Here is a 16,779-nt window from a genome sequence, read left to right on the forward strand (position 1 = left end):
GAGCCGCAACAAGAACATGTTTGAAAGATTTTTCTAAATATAAATTATATATTAAAAATGGGCAGCATAAGGCACTGATACTTCATTCGTTCGTTCCAAAAACAGTTAATGTATATTTACAGTACATAGACGTGACGTCACACGTTGACGAGTAGCTTTTGGCGAGTGAAAGTAAGCGAACGAACGAGTAACTGACCAGTGTTGCCATATCGTTTAAAAACGTGCATGCAGTGCTGTAAATTTATTAAATGAAGAGCGCGCGTTTTAAACAAATAAAAATGTATTTCAAAAGAAGGTTCATGCAATTATATCAGTGTAATTTCATCAAAATCGATGTTAGCTAATGAAAATTAAAGAAACCACTGAAAACTAATATTTTCTAGTCAATTCTTCTTGTAAACGTTTTGGTATAATTTTCGCTGCTAGCTTGTGTTATTTTTTAATTTAACGTTGCCACTACAGCTGCTTATTTTTCATTTTCTCTTGCGCTGACGTTGAAAATACAATTTCTCCGATACAAAAACAAGCGCGCACATGGACACACGCCCACACACACATTTTCACACACAGACACTCATACACTTTACTGATTTTTGTAACTGATACTGCACACTGCATAAACTTGGCTAATATTAAAGTTGCTTTTGCCTTTTTCTTTGCTTAAAGTACTCGCATGTGCCGCCCACATGTTGAATTTGCCATGGCTGTTTCGTGTTGTTTTCTTTTCCTTTCTAGCCCATATTTCTATCTATTTATTCCTCTTTTTTAATTTTTGAGCATTTTGCTAAGCCCCATTGGCATGGCTCCAAGAGGCAGCGAACCAGATATGCCCACCACTAACTGTTGCACCTTCACCTTTAAATGCGATTTTGAAAATGTATGAGCAGTTCCAAATGGGCTTATGTCCCAGCAAAGGGCGTGGTGGCTGTCACTAGTTGGGTTTCCGGTATGCTCGCAATTTCACTCCGACCCCAACCCACATCTAGCAGCAGCAGCAGCAGCATCATCAGCTGCAGCAGCAGCATATCAATCTGTTGGGGAGTAGCATCCACTGTTGCTCCTTTCTTACGCTAATTGACAGCATTCTTCATGGCTGCTGGTGCCGCATGTAGCCCCAGAATGGAGTAGAAAATGAAGCAATAATAATGCAAAATGCCGCCTGAAAACCGTTGCAAATCATTCGAGACGCACGCCCAAGTTTGTGCATCGGTAATGAAGCATTCCGCCAGTGACCAACGGCCAACATTTTGGCATCCAAAGTTCGTCCATTACCATAAACGGCAACCCGATCAATTTGGACACGGATTATTGGCAACTATTTAGTCGGCCAGATAGACAAAGCGACAGACAGACAGACAGACAGACAGATAGCCGGGCAGGCAGGCAGGCCAACAAGCAGTCAGCCATCAGCGGCTGGGCTCTAGCTAAAATGGCCCAAAGCTGCCACTTGTCCAAGTCGTCAGGCTGCCGTAAATTGAGCTTTGAATTCGTCTCTGCTCCCTGCTGCAACTGCAACCCGCCCGCTGAATGTGGCCTGAATGTGTATGCAGCATGTCGAAAATGCATGTTTCCTGATCGCAACTCTCTGCTCAATCTGTGGGTTCGCTTCTAGTTCGGGCTTAACGTTAACATGATTTTCGACTTGTTCGTTAGACTCAGCTAGTGATGGGCGTGTGACACGAGTTATAGGGTTAACTTTAATACTCTAAAATATTATTGCAAATGCTTTCTTTGTTATTAATATTAAAGAGTGATCCATTTATCATATTCTTTCATGTGCCTGTCATTTATCATATGTAAAAGATCCAGTGTTGTAAATCTGTTTATTTAAAAATGTGAACATTTTTAGTGGTGGAAAACACACATTGCATCACTTACACACAACTACATAAAGCATAAAAAGATTAGGTCGGATTTAGCTTGCCGTATTAAACTATAAAATACCCTCTAATATTTGTATGCACTTAAAGGGAATTCGATTCGAACTCATCTCTAGTTGGGGCTCAGTTACCGAGGTAGCCAGCCAACTTTGTTGGCCGTTGATTGGCCGGCCATTGTCCGGCCGTCCGACTCCTTAACTGACTTAGCTAAACTCCTTATTTTGATTGCCAAGTCGTAAAATGATGGATTACCGAGTTGGGATTTATTTCTTGTTACGGTCATAATAGATTATCTTTGCTCACTCATTGTCAGACTGCCGAGCCTTAAGTCGCGTTCGCATCTTCTTTCGACAAATGCTCGTTAGGCTCTCGTGGAATTGCCTACCGTTTTAAGGCAGCTTTCTGTCTGCTCCCGCAGTCGGAATGGTACTCAAATCTGCCATGATGATATGGCTGGTTCTGTTGCAGCTTAATCACGCAAGTCTAGGTAGGAAGGAAGGTGGCCCCAAACGGCGGAACATGATTAAAACTATTAAAAATAACGAGAAATGCAGTAAAATTAAAGTTTTAACTAGCCGAATGAATTATGAAAGTATAAGCAAAATTATTATGATTTTTTTTTTGCCAGAGCTGACTAATCATATTTTTCATAACAAAAGGGACGTTGATTAACACTGCAGTGCAGTGTAAAGATCGCTGATTAATTGCAGTGTTGTAAATGGCAAAAATATAAGAAAATACAATTGATTAGCGGTGTTAAGTAGATGACTTGTCGGTTATTTAGGCAACTGAACACGAAAGATTTTGTTTTAAATCCCAGCTTAATAGTTAATAACTATATTCTATTCCACATAAAGCAAATAGACAACTAGTTTTGCGAAATAATTTATATAAAGAGAATAAACAATATAGAAAGAATGCAACAAGTCAAAATTAAGAACTGGGAACATAAAACAAATGGAGAAATTTAGTTAGGATAAACCTAAATCGAATTTATAGAAAGTTGGTAATTTATTTAGAAAAGAGGACACATTCCTAGCCATAGTAGGCGGCATAGTATTGGGGCGCGGCCACATAGGCAGCAGCTGGTGCTGCTGGTGCCGCCTGAGGCGCTGCTATGAACTTGGCAAAGGACGTGGGCTGCACAAAGCTGACGGCGCCTGCCGGATAATAGACAATGGTTGGCGGCTGAACGGGTGCGAGCGGCGCTGGAGCGACAGCCGGAGCTGCTGGCGCTGCCTTGGGCACCTCCACCTCCTCGGCGGCATCATCGATGTCGTCCTCCTCCTGCGCCTCGCTGTTGGCCACCAAACGCGCGGGCTTTGCCTGCAGCCGTGCGGGCGTCGCGGCGGCGGCCTCCGCCTGGGCGGGCGCTCTATAAAACTGCTGCGGCTGTGGTGCAGCTGCCTCTGCCTGGGCAGGCGCTGGAGGAGCTCTATACAGCTGCTGCGGCTGTGGCGCGGCATAGCTGATCGCCGGCTGTGCAATCTGCTCCAGATTCTGAACCGCTGGCCTATAGTTGTAACCCGCCTGCTGCTGCTGTTGCCGCTGCAGCTGCTGCTGCTGCTGCTGCAGTTGGTAGCGACGGCGCTGCTGCTGCACGTCCGCCTGCGCCAGGCTCAGCAGACAGGCGAGTAAGACGATGACCACTGGGCTGAGTTTCATTGTTGTGACTGGCTGATTGACTGACTGACTGACTGCGAGTCGCTCCGCTTGGTTTTATATATGTCCGTGTCGGCTGCGGCTGCTTAAGATGCCAAACGCGTGCCGGCGCGGGGCGGCATGGGGGTAGCCCCGCCACACACACAGGCACACACACACACACACACACACACACACACACACACACACACACACACACACACACACACACACACACACACACACACACACACACACACACACACACACACACACACACACACACACACACACACACACACACACACACAACCTCCTCCGGCCAGCCGGCCAGCAAAACAAAATTGACATTGACCCCAAAAACAAACCCCAAAACTGAATTGTTGCATTTGCGTTTTGCAGTTGAGCGATGCTTCGCTCATAACCCAAATCCAATACCGAAACCAATCGAACAAACCAAACCAAAAGCTCGGCTAGACGATGCCCTGTAAATTTTCCGTTTTTCCAATGCAAACACACGCCTCAGCTTATCGTTAAAAGCAATTATTATTTTTTAATAAATGCTCCATTAATGTTCACATTGTTCTAAAACGTATTAGATTATGGAGGGAACATAAAATAAAATAAGTATTCCCAAAATCGAAGCATTTAACGTAGGAGATAAGATAAAAGAATGTCCTCTAGCTCGAATTCTTCCATATGCGACTTGCATTACTTTTAGATCTTTTTGTAGCCATGTTTTTATGGCATTCGATGATTACAGGGTATAACAATGCAGGCTTCACTTGCTCCGAAGCGGTCGTCATCGTTCGCATCGTCTGTGGCCTGTCATCAATATGCAGTTGATGCTCTAACATTTTATTGGGCTTTTTTGGCCCGTTGCCCACGTGTTGCTGGGGAGGCAGCAGCATTTGGTGTATTGTTTTGCTCAGACAATAGACTGAAGTGGACTTGTAGTTGAGTCACGTACAATGTAACACTATAAATTAGCCCATCTGACATGGGGCACATGTAGTGGAGCCCATTCGAGTCCAGGGCGACAAATGCAGGTGACACAAAATGTGTAATGAAAGCAAACGCACAAATTACCGCATTACGAGCTGACTACTTGGAAATTTTAGGTATTAGCCGTTCATATGACGGGGCTTATGTAGGCTGCGGTGACCTTAAAGATATTGTTAGTTGTTATCCTAGGATAGATTCTTGTTTTTGTGAAATGTTCCATGTTTTCTTGCAGTTTATATATATATCTGCAAAACCATAAGACAAATGTCTACAAGAGTATTAAATCTTCTGCTTGGGCAATATTCTTAGTTCCTCGTTTATTTTTAAATTTGATTTTCTTTCATTTTCTTAGTTAAAATTAAGTGTCCAATCTGCTTTTTCGTTCGCTTTGCTGGATATTTACGCATATTTTCAAATTGAACATAAAACTAATTAAAATAAAGCGTTTTTAATGCAATTTCACGCCATTGGTTGACACCCCCCAAATGAATCTATGCACAATAATCAATTATCGAATTTTTCATGGCACCTGCATAAATTTGCCATATTTAATACTGGAACCGCCTCCCGGCTAACTGCTCCATTTGGTGGCTGCATGAGAAATGCGCCATAAATTCAATGGAAATGGCAGCCAATTGCCTTGGAGTCGCGTCTAGCACAATATTTACAAGGATTTCAATAAAAATGAAGCAACTAATTGTTGCAATTAATTTATTAAATTACACTCGCCGCTATCCGCTCTTAACTGGTCGGCTTTGAGGCCAAAAGACGTTGCAGTTGCCGGCTTATGTTTTTTTTTATTGTATTTATTTCGTGGCTCAATGGGAGCCCAGTCGCATTCGCAGGTGGACACCGGGCCACGGTAGTCAGTAGTCAGTGGACAGTTGACAGTTGACAGTAGCCGGTGCTCAGTTTATGGGCCATTCGATAAACTGCGAATTCAGCACGTTTAGACTCTAATATCGTAGAGTCAAGTGCTTCTAATGGCGCTGCAAGTAAGGAAAACAGTCGAAAAACTCCATAACAACTGTGCTTTGATTTAATGAACTCTCTATTTTTTAGTTTTGGGTGCAAAAGTGCGCCTAACCATTGCCTGAAAGCTGTCAGTGTGTATTTATATGTATATACAGTATATATTCATATATTCAGAGTATATTCATGCATTCAATATGTTTTAATGGGTTCTTCACATCGATTTTAGCTTCTTAAAATGTCTATTAAATTACTCTGGCTATGTTCCGAACAAGGTTAATTCTCACAAGTAGCAACATCTTTATTCAAGCTTTAAAAGCTGTTTTTAAACTGTACAAAATGATAGAATTAATGATCTATCTAGGACTATACTGCGGGAACTGACATCAAGAAATTGAACTTAGCTGAGATTGAATATGCAGATGTTGTGTGAGGCATAGGTAAACGATGTATTTAGACGTACTAGATTTCTTAAGATAACATTTTCTTTCCAAAATTTCTATTCAGTTGTACCCACAGTTGTAACTTTCCAGAATTTCTTTTCTTCTTTCTCTTTTGACCGATATCCTTAAATGTTTTATTGCCTGTGCTACAGAGCCAGCTGAGAAACATCTCATTTAGTAAAAGGTTTCTAAATATAATAAAATAATTATAAATTTAGTTAGCGCCTTGTAGAGTATCAGGTCAACTAGTTTTAGTTGCTAACCCAATCTAAAAGGCAGAAGAAAGCATCTCCGACCCCACAAGTATACATTTTTTTTTATCAGAATCAATAGTCAAGTCGATCTAGCTTTGTTTGTCTGAACGTCCGTAGGAACGCGTCGAAATCAGTACCTTTAGGAACTAGAGACTTCTGAACGTGCCCGTTTCCGACTTTCGATAAGTTGCCCCGTTTCCAAGCAATCGATATCGAAATCATGTATTTTGATCAAATATCTTTGGTTTTAATTGCTAGAGTCGTCAAATTTGACATGTCGCTTCCAGAATAGTATATACAGATCAAGTATCTTTTATTTTATAGTTACCGCCCCTCCTCCCCCTTGCGCGAGCTGTATTCGTTGTTCGTAGAAGAAGGTTCAGGGTATTGCTTAGTCGCACACGCCCCTGTTCTATGTTAACTTGTTCTATGTGCAATTAGCCAACAAATGATCAGAGATTCAAAATTGCTGGCAAGCTCTAGTCGCACACAGGGGCAACACAGATGCCACATTCATTTGCGGGCAATTGAAAAATAGGAAAAGCTTCCATTTAAATGGGCCGTTGGAGACTTCTTGGAAGACGTCCATTAGAAATGGGCGAGACATTCGTATCTATTGCAAAGAACTGGGCGTCATATTTCAAAAGACAGTCACGGCCAATGGCCACGCATGCGTCTCGAGAGTTTCGAGAGTTTTTAAGAGTATCCGAGTACCAGGTCTCGGGGTGGGCCACTGGACTGGACGGTGGCTCGCTGCGGGAATTATGTAGATTATGGACTGGACGCAGTGCTGCAGCTGGAGTTGGAGTTGGAGCGTGTTTGCGGCGCGTTTTACAATTAATTTTGCGGCCAGGTCTGCGGACTTTGGTAGCTGCAGCCAAGACCAAGACCGAAACCAGACCGGATCGGTTCGGTATGGTCGCAAAAAAAGTTTCTCTAATGTTCGCCCGGTTTTGCATGTGTTACATTTTTGCTTTATTTCTTTTTTTTTTTTTTTTTTTTTTGTGATTTATTTTTGCTTTTAGTGTCTTTTATTTTATGATTTATATGGACTGCGCAACTGCTAAAGAGAGCTCGATTCTGCTCTGGTCCTGGCTGCTTGGGTCCGGTTCTGTGTATTTCTTAAGACGGCTCTCGACTTTGGCTTTGGCATTGGTGATTTTTCACTATTTTCATCGTAGATCAAAATTAAGTGATTTTAATGATGAAATTTATTGGCGCATTTATTTGTACATGATTTGGAGCAAACTAAACTGCCAAACTGGTACCCAGCCAGACACATGTGCCATGTGCCATGCTCCATGTGCGCCCGGGGGCGATATGCCAATAAATATGTTGGACATGTGACAGATTTCGTTTGCAAGATAAACGACCCCACTCGGATGCCCGGTTGTAGGTCTACCCGGTTCAATGAGAGGTCTGTAACAAAGTTCCAATTGAGTTCCAACAAAGAACTTAACTATAAATATTTGTCTCAAGTCTCAAGGAATTGTTACTCAAATACTGATTGATCGTTGATTTACAAAGCAACGATTGGCAGGCTGACTGATTGATGATCAACATGATCATGAATAAACCAGTAAGAACTAGGTCTATCACAGTAGTTCGACACAAACTACCTTTTATATATCTAAACATTTTTACATATTTTTTATAATCTTGTAGAAAGTATTATAACTTTGTCATGAAATTTGTGACGCATAGAAGGAGACATTTCCGACCCCATAAAGTATACATATATATATATATACTAGATCAGCATCAACAGCCGAGATGATATAATAGCTAGGTCCATCTGTCCATCTGATTGTTTCTATGCGAACTAGTCTCTCAATTTAAAAGCTATCCTCTTGAAACTTTGAATATGTCAGTCTTTCTGCTGCAGTTAGTACATATGTCAGAAACGGCCGGATTGTTGTCATAGGAATGATCGGTCGTGAAGTAGGTTCTTGTATGGAATACTTTTTTGTTCATCAAGATAACTTGGCCAAACTCGGCATTTATAATTTTCACACATGCATTATCTTATCTACAGCGAACCTCTATATCATATAGCTGACATAGGAACGATCAGTCGATATGTAGTTTCTCATGTGGTTTATCTAGATATGTTCATCAGAAACAGCTTATACGACTTTCACTATTCTCATATACTATTGCAAAAGGGAAATGTCTATAAGGGTATTAAATCTTCGGCGTGCCAAAGATATCCTTTCCTTCTCGTTTTTGATTTAAATTTATTTATTTTAATAAAATTTTTTATTATTTACTATATATATAAGGTTAGGCCTAAATGGGATAGATTCAAACTAAGTTTATCAAAAAATGAATCAGACAGTTTTTAATGAAAAGTCGTTAATTGGGCGTTAGTTAAGATTTTAAATATGTACCCAATTTGTATTATATGTAGCCATTTTGGTGCATTGACAATTTTATTAATTATTACCTGCGGGTTGTTTGTTTGCCTTAACGGCTAGACATGCGCGCACAGACACACGCACACACACACACACACACACACACACACGCGTGTTATAAATAAATTATTAATAAAATTTTTTCGCTGGGTTTTTCTGTGCATACGCATGATGTGTGGCCGTAATTTAATACAACAGAAAAATTACCATTTGGCTGAATAAATATATTATTTTGTTTGCGCGTCAATTTTTAAAAAAAATTTAAGGCTTTGCATACCAAACAAAAATCCCATAAATTAATTATAAAAGGATAGCAACGGAAAAAAAATGGGGGATATTTGCAATTAAAATTACATGAAAATACGCACAATTTGCATAAATGTACAAATATTTAACAATAATAATTAATTACATAATCGGATATAGTCTTGGTAGAAAATCAGAAGCACTTTAATAATAAATTAATTGGAAAAAGCAGCGCAACATAGAAAATCTTTTCTAAATACTCGTGCCTATATTATAATAAAATTGCTTATATAACGCCCGATAACTTCAAACATAATCTTCTGTCTGAGAGGGATTACAATTAAAGGAAAATTAAATAATACAACATTCATCTGAATGCGTCCGTTTCGATATTTGTACTAACTACAACAACTACTATTGACAACAGGATCAAGTTTTATTTAAATAACTTTAACACGTAAGAGGGCTCTAGTCGAGAGTGCCCGACTAGGGGATACCCTGAACCTACTTCTCTACCAACATCGACTTCATTCAACCTTCCCACCGTACAATAAAAGTTACTTTATCTGTATATTCTATTCTATAAGTTACATATATGCTCAAAAATAAGATAGGATAGGAGATCGACGCATTCGTACAATCGGATGACAGGCGGACAGACAGACGGACATAGCATACAGACATACATTTGCCCAAAACCAATATACCCTTTTTACACATTTTCAATGGGTTCAGGGTATGAAAATGAAAGAGTTCCCTATTGACACCTAGACTGACTGAAGGCAAGATGTGCCTAGGACTAAGGGAACGCAGCTGTTCGGGTTCGCATTGGCGGGTCTCAATATGCTGAAAGCTGCAAATATAAGTAGTTGTAGCATGATTTGCAATAAAAGCCGTTTATATGTAAATATGAAGAAAAAAGTGTATTAATAATGAGATTTTTTTATAGACTTTCTCGCATTCCACTTGTCATCATTTGGCCCAAGTGGTTAAGCACAAACAATTAATAATGAAATTGTTATTAAATGACGGTTTTTTATAGCTAATGTTTTTATCTGTAATTAAATCTTTGCAAAAACTAAAGAACAATAGTGCATAAAACAGAAGAGAAGAACAAAAACGCAGCCAATAGAAGAGTTTATAGCTATTGTCAATCGGACCACAGAGTCTAGACACGCTCTCAGCTCTGAGTTCTTATCATGCTGTTGTTGGCATTTCTTTGGCATGCTCACTGGCCATAGGGTCAGGGACTCGAGCCGGTCATCAGCAATGTGTCCACTTCTATCTGCATCTCTGCGCCGCGATAAGAAAGCGACTCGAACAATTCCCCGGCATTGTTTAGGAGTTGTCTGTGTGTCTATATGTGTCTGTATTTTCTTTTAATCAGAGTCAAGCATACGACGAATCACTCGAGAGCTCCAATTAAAATTTCGTATGCCATTTGGAGTGGGGTAACCTGTCAGGGTGTCTCCTCTTTAACCTGCTGCTCAGCTAATCAAATACAATTTGTAATGAAAGCTTCAGAATCTGGTTTACGTTGCCAGCCAGAAAATCCACATGAAAAAAAAAATTAAAAATGAAAACAGCTAATTTGAGATATAAGCGATTTATTAATACCCTTTAAGAGGAAATAAAGGTGAATGTAATTTATTTGCATTTAACATTTTCATTAGTAAATGCAAAATGCAAAAAAAAATACAGATATTATCAAAATTGCCATCAAATCATTTTTACAAAATGTATAATAATTTTAATTGTAATTAATTAATATATAATTAATTTTAATTGTTGCCCAATTATGAAAAATAATTGATGTTAATTTAAATTAATTTTACTTTAAAATTTTGGTAGAACTTATGATATCCATATATAATTTAATTTGGCTATTTGGTTATGGAAAGCAAACAAATTTATTTAATATTGTCTTAATATAACTAGTTTGTTTTTCTAAACTAGATATTCCATAAAAGGAACTAGAAGATATAAACCTATAAATATTTTACACTCATTTGGAAATGTTTAGTTTATATATTTTGACACGTTTGCCTTTCAAGGAGACCACAAATATAGCCATTTTTGCGGTTGTTGATTTCAGTGTTTAATGGAGTCGTATATAGGGCAGACATAGAAATCCGTTTCGAACTGCAGCTAATATAATTATTTGACTAACTTAAATATATTTAAATTAGACAGCTCTTTGTGCTTAACAATAATTGGGATATATTTCTATTATAGTTAATTCAAAAGTGTCGAACTAGTTGCTTGACAAAGTCGCCATACCCCTAACAAGGGTATTAAATTTTAAAAATTTATTTGCGTGCTGGAAACTTTTCATTTGCCTTTTATTTGCTTAAATGAGTTTCGCTTTTGAGTTTGTGCTCAACAAAAATAAACATAAAAATAAAAAATGAAGAAACCTCCAATTCCTGTGCGCGTCATGTCAATTACGAGTTTACATTTAACTAACCTTGAAACAAATTTCGTTTGCCGTTTGGCCAAGCAAACCAATGTGCGAGTACTCCCAAGCACGCCGCCTGCCCGCCGCACACCTGGCACACCTGGCCCAGCTCTCGGTTTGGTGGAGTTTATTTGTCCGAAAGTAGCATTCGATGCGGAGTTAGCCTGTCGAGAGCTGAAATTTGATATCTGGCGGAACAAGAGCTGCGGCAACCTGTTGCCTGATTTGTTGCATGTTGCTTGCTGGCAATCAACAGCTAACAACAACAGCTAACTGCAACAGCTAACTGCAACAACAACAACAACAACAACAACTTGTTGTTTGTCGCCAAATGTTGTGTGTTCGCGCTTGTTGTTTTTGCCCACGTGGTGTCATGAACCCGCCAATCCAATTCGGTGAAAACTCAACAAGGCATTTAAAGTTCGAGTGAAATTTTTGTGTGGAAAGTCGTGGGCCGTTTTTCTCACGATTGGAGAGGATCACCGTGGTCAGGAATTTGTTGAAAAACAGCACAGCAATAAAGATGGGTATACAAAAACCATTAAAATTCTCTTGATAAGAATCTTCCATTAGGAGATACCTTTTGTCTAGCTATATATTAACCAAAAGGTAAATAGATTCTTACTTACCTTACTTACTTAGACTTACCTTAAAGGCAATTGTGAAAAAGTAAGAAGCTCCTAAAAGTTTCCTCTATTGAATAATTTACATTTGTAATGTCAAGAACTGTTGGAAGTTTTGTTAGAAATGTTTGATTAATATTTGTTCTTTATCCTTCGATCAACTTCATCTCGTTTTCAAGCATCTATGCTAACATCTATTATATATTTACCTGTCTTCCTATGCGATTCTCACAAATTAAAGTTCGGTTTACTCATTTCGATACTTTGATTATACGATTTTTGTTACCAATTATTGGGGTAATTTTGCATATAGTATATGTTCATATATGTGCATGGATTATCCCTAGTTGATATTTATATATTCCTTTGTATTACTCGCTATCTCAAATGTTTTCTTGTTATCCTTCTATTTCTCTCCCTCTCTCTCTCTCTCATTTATATATATTTCATACTCTTAATCGCTGCTTTTCTTCACGTGATTTTCATAAATTAAGGTAATACTAACAGAGAGAGAGAGTAAGTGATTGAGTAAGTCCACGATATAAGAGCCGTCTCTGTTTCCCATTCAGTCCGTGCTCTGTCTTTTGACAGGCACGAATGGCTTGCGGCTCAAGCGACCACAAAAAGATCTTTAATGTCAATGTGGCTGAGCGAGCTGCGCCCTATTCGAAGCTAAGAGCCACTCTATGGGCTGACTGAGCTGTTGATAGGGCGACAAAAGTGGGCAAGTGGTGCAACGCAGGTGGTGCAAACAGGCAAACAACACCAAATACAAAACTCAATGTGGCTTTTAATTAAGAAAAGTGCAACAGAACGAAGATGACGACGATGACGAAATGCAGTAAACCGGAAACGAGAAATGTCAGGAACCAGATCCAAGGAGTGAGACTATGGCACGAGCTCAATGGTTGCTTGGTTGGTTGGGTTGGGTTAGGTTGGTCGCGTCTGGTCTGGTCTGGTCTGGCTGTTGGTCTCAAATAACAAAGCTGCCAGCGAAGCAAACGAATGACAAACCAAAAGCCGCAGTCGCTGGCAACACTTGAGTTAACACGAGGGACACGTGTCATGCCATGGGCCTGCCAAGTGGCTAATTAGGGTTCGAAGGGGTACTACCGGGTTAGACCCCCCATTACCAGAACCAGCAGCTATATAGACACATCAGCTGCAAGTAAATCAAACTGACAGCTCATATGGCCACTGAAGGAGCGCATGTTGATGAAGTTGAGTATGAGAATATGGTTGGGGTTGAGGCTGAGGCTTAGGCCGAGGCCGGGGCCGACACTGGGCTTGTTGATGTGATGTTTGTTAATCCAACTATTGATACAATTATGTAAAACAGAATTCCAGGCAATTTCACAATTATCGCATGTTGTAACTCTGCAAATTCCAGCAACTTGTTATGAAATCCCCCTCGAGAAATTGTTTGCAGGCACGCAAGTGCTTTTAACCCCCGCTCTCTCGTTCCGGGCTGGCTAATTGAAAAACTGCGTGCTGTTGCCCCCTCGTTCATTTTTCACTGCCAAACCTGATGTGTGTGTGGTCTTATCATTGACAGTTGTCAGTGCCTATAACTGACACCTAACACCAGGCCATTTATGTTTCAGCTCTTAGCAATACCCAATCCCCAATCCCCAACCAGATTTATCGCCTCTTGTCATCCTGTTGATTCAACAGTGCGAAATGCGCTTTGACAACATTTGTCACTGATTTGGAAGAGTTGCTCGGATGGGTTGTTCAGTTAGACCCGAAAGCCTGATTGGCGGCAGATTCAAGATTATACCGAAGCGCTTTGTCCAAAGAAAATGTTGATAAGCATCGTTAAAAGCACAGCTAAGCACTTGTCGACTTACAATAGAATTTAAATATATTGAATTCTGTTTACAGCCTGATCGATAGGTGAAAAGAATTTAAATATATTGAATTCTGCTTGACCAAGTTAAACCAAAGTTCTTTCAGTGAGAATTAGCAGCTACTAATCAAATTTTATCCCAAAACAATGCTCAAGTAGTTTGCAATTTTACCTTCCTGTTAAATTTACAAGTTGCTTGCAAGTAAGAAATCGATCTAATCATATTCGGTAAACCCCTTTTTCAACTCGATTTACCACATGCTTTCTAATGATATATAATTCCCTTAGAAGCCAGCTATAAAATTCTATATTCTAAATATATACTTCGAACTTTAGTTAAACTTGAGATAAATGGCAAATATGTGGAACTCCATATCATATTCTTTGCCTGCCAAAGTACGCTTCTGGCCAGAGATCATCTGTAAGGCATAGCTCGATTTTTGAGACTTCCTTTTAGATAGCAAATACTACGAAAGCTTCAGCCGGATTTGTTGAGAAAATAGAACCCATTCAATATGCGTATAATCACAATTGGGCGTGCCCATAATCAGCCAGCAATTGTCTACAATGGCAGCAGGAGGAATGAAGGAAACGAGAGGTTGGGTTGGGCGGGGTTGGGTTGTGCTGGAGTCTTAGCCTGCTAAGGCATGCGGCAGGTGATCACAGGTGATCATCAGCAGAGTTTTCGAGCTGCGTCATTGATGGACTGCAATTGTGGTGCTCGTCACGTACGCCCGGACACAACAAAAGGCCGCCTGATGATCGCGAATGAAACTACGAGTGCGACCAGGGCCTAGACCAGACCAGAGCCTAGAGATGACGTTCGACAATTGAGCGCTAATTATCGCCTCGGACAACAGCAGCAACAACAACAACAACAACAGCAGCAGCCGCAACAGCAGCAGCAGGTACAGATCTACCTGGTCAGCGTGTGTCAAAGGCATTCCTGGCAGGCGTGAATTGAATTCCCCGCTGGTGATGAATGGGTCCGGGGGCAGTTGCTCGACACTGGTAACTACTTCATTTAGCTGTGGATGGGTACGCGGATTTGATTTATAGCGCTTGCTAAATTAAACTTGCGCGCAGAATGAATTGCAGGAATGCGAGGCGAAGTCTTTCGACTTTGGAATTACCTGGAATTACCTGGTACTGTGGCGATTAAGTGCTTAGCTCATTAGCCTCAACAATGCGTTGGTATTTGGGTTAGCTACCCACCAGCCAGCATTGTTGCTGGCTCATCCAACTAACGGTAACGATCTGAACTTTGCTGCAGGAAAATCAAAGAAAAACCAATTAGGGAAAACTGTTGAAGATTAAGTGGACATTAGGCTGAGCTATATGTAAAGTATGGAACTTATTTTCCAGATAGTTGATAGAGGATTAGATCTAAGAACACCCACAACGAGGTTCTGGAACTAATAGATTTTGAGAAATAGGTTGAGTCCGTATATTTGTCCTTGTTAAATTTTGAATATTATCGCAAGGTTCAAAAATAGCTGCTTCTCATCAGAGCCCACAAAGGTTTTTTTTTACTATTTGTCCGTCCAGCCTGGACAATTGTCTTGGTTATCTGGTGATCACAGTGCAGGCAACGATTTATCAAGAGTCCTGTCTCTCACTAGTCGGCGACAACTGTTGAAATGCAGCTCCATCAAATTGGCGACAAATGCCGCAGTGGCCAACTGTCTGGCAATCAATTTCGACTGTTAACACTTTATCAATATCTTTGGATAGGCAGCAGCAGCAGCGGCGGCTTAGGAGGCGGGTTGGTTGACTGAACGGCATCAAAGTGAATCACCGCCGTCAGATAATAATAAAATAAAAAAAATACAAAATAAAATAAGAAACGAAAAAAATTACAGGTGCCAATGAAGAGTCCAGGTAGTCGAGGAGTCGACAGCCGCAGGTCTTCGATCTTCGCTATTCAGTCGCTTTGGTCGTCGTCTCGGCAAGATCAGAGTCGGAGCGTGGCTGAGATAGTGGATCGCCGCTTGGCTCCACCTTTTTGTTGCTGCGGCCTGCCGCCAGCGTTTCTCCTCTTAATTGACGCCTTGATTTGCAGCCGATTCGTTGCAGCGCATTTTACAGCCTCTTCGCTGTCCATTTCGCTCTTCATGAACATTTTCTACGGAATTTTTTCAATCAAATCTTTTCCATTCTTGCAAACTATTTTTAATTAATTTATTCAATTTCATTTCTATTTCTATCATATCTCTTTTTATTTACTCAATTGACCCACTTGAGAACTAATCATATTAATAACTCGCCCTCTTGTGGTTATCGTTGTCTTCGGGTGCTTATATGGGTAAACGTTCCGCTGATGCTCAACGGGCAGTCGTGGCCGAGCGGTTAAGGCGTCTGACTAGAAATCAGATTCCCTCTGGGAGCGTAGGTTCGAATCCTACCGACTGCGAATGACGAATCATTTTTTTTATTTGTGCATTTATTTTTAATACGTTTTATATTTTCGATCTAATGAAAATTTTAATTTGAATAGAAGCAATAATTGTTTAATATTTAAAATTCGCATATAAAAATATTCATATTTTATAAACAATATTATTAATAAATAAATTTATTAAGTTTTTAATAATCACAATTGACTGCTTACGAAATTATAAAGAAATAAGTATATAAGTATATGTATATATCCGTCCGATTGAATATTGAGTACCTTTTTCCCTGATTATGAAAAGAACACGTCACAAGACACAAATGAGTTGTATGTATGTATGTATGTATGTATGTATGTATATATGTATATACGTATGTATGTATGTATGTATGTGTGTGTGTATGTGTGTGTGTATGTATGTGTGTATGTGAGTGTGTGTATGTATGTATGTATGATGTATGTATGTATTTATATATGTTTGTAATTATGTGTGTATGTATGCTCACCATGTTAACTTGACTTCTTTGATTCCTCCTCCCACTGCGCCTCAAATTGAAAAAATGTATTTTTAGTGCCCTACTAGGCGATTCTCATGA

The 16,779-nt window shown here is 39.8% G+C and overlaps 1 protein-coding gene and 1 non-coding gene across 2 annotated transcripts; one reads left to right on the forward strand and one right to left on the reverse strand.

The window, feature by feature from the left end:
• Positions 1-2,892: 2,892 nt before the first annotated feature.
• Positions 2,893-3,545, reverse strand: LOC135433668 (skin secretory protein xP2). Its single transcript, XM_064689841.1, has one exon. The coding sequence runs from the start codon at positions 3,543-3,545 to the stop codon at positions 2,916-2,918; it is 630 nt and encodes a 209-aa protein (XP_064545911.1). The 3' UTR covers positions 2,893-2,915.
• A 12,574-nt stretch (positions 3,546-16,119) lies between these two features.
• On the forward strand, positions 16,120-16,201 carry TRNAS-AGA (transfer RNA serine (anticodon AGA)). Its single transcript has one exon. It is a non-coding gene; the product is annotated as a tRNA-Ser (tRNA).
• The last annotated feature ends 578 nt before the right edge of the window (positions 16,202-16,779 follow it).

The sequence above is a fragment of the Drosophila montana genome, unplaced genomic scaffold (assembly GCF_035044405.1).
Source record: "Drosophila montana isolate Dmon_TW-CO22-7 unplaced genomic scaffold, ASM3504440v1 contig_3218_1, whole genome shotgun sequence".
Taxonomy (NCBI): Eukaryota; Metazoa; Arthropoda; class Insecta; order Diptera; family Drosophilidae; genus Drosophila; species Drosophila montana.

What these genes read in the sequence shown, in the direction of transcription:
- LOC135433668 (XM_064689841.1), bottom strand. Translation starts at nt 3,545, where the DNA reads ATGAAACTCAGCCCAGTGGTCATCGTCTTACTCGCCTGTCTGCTGAGC.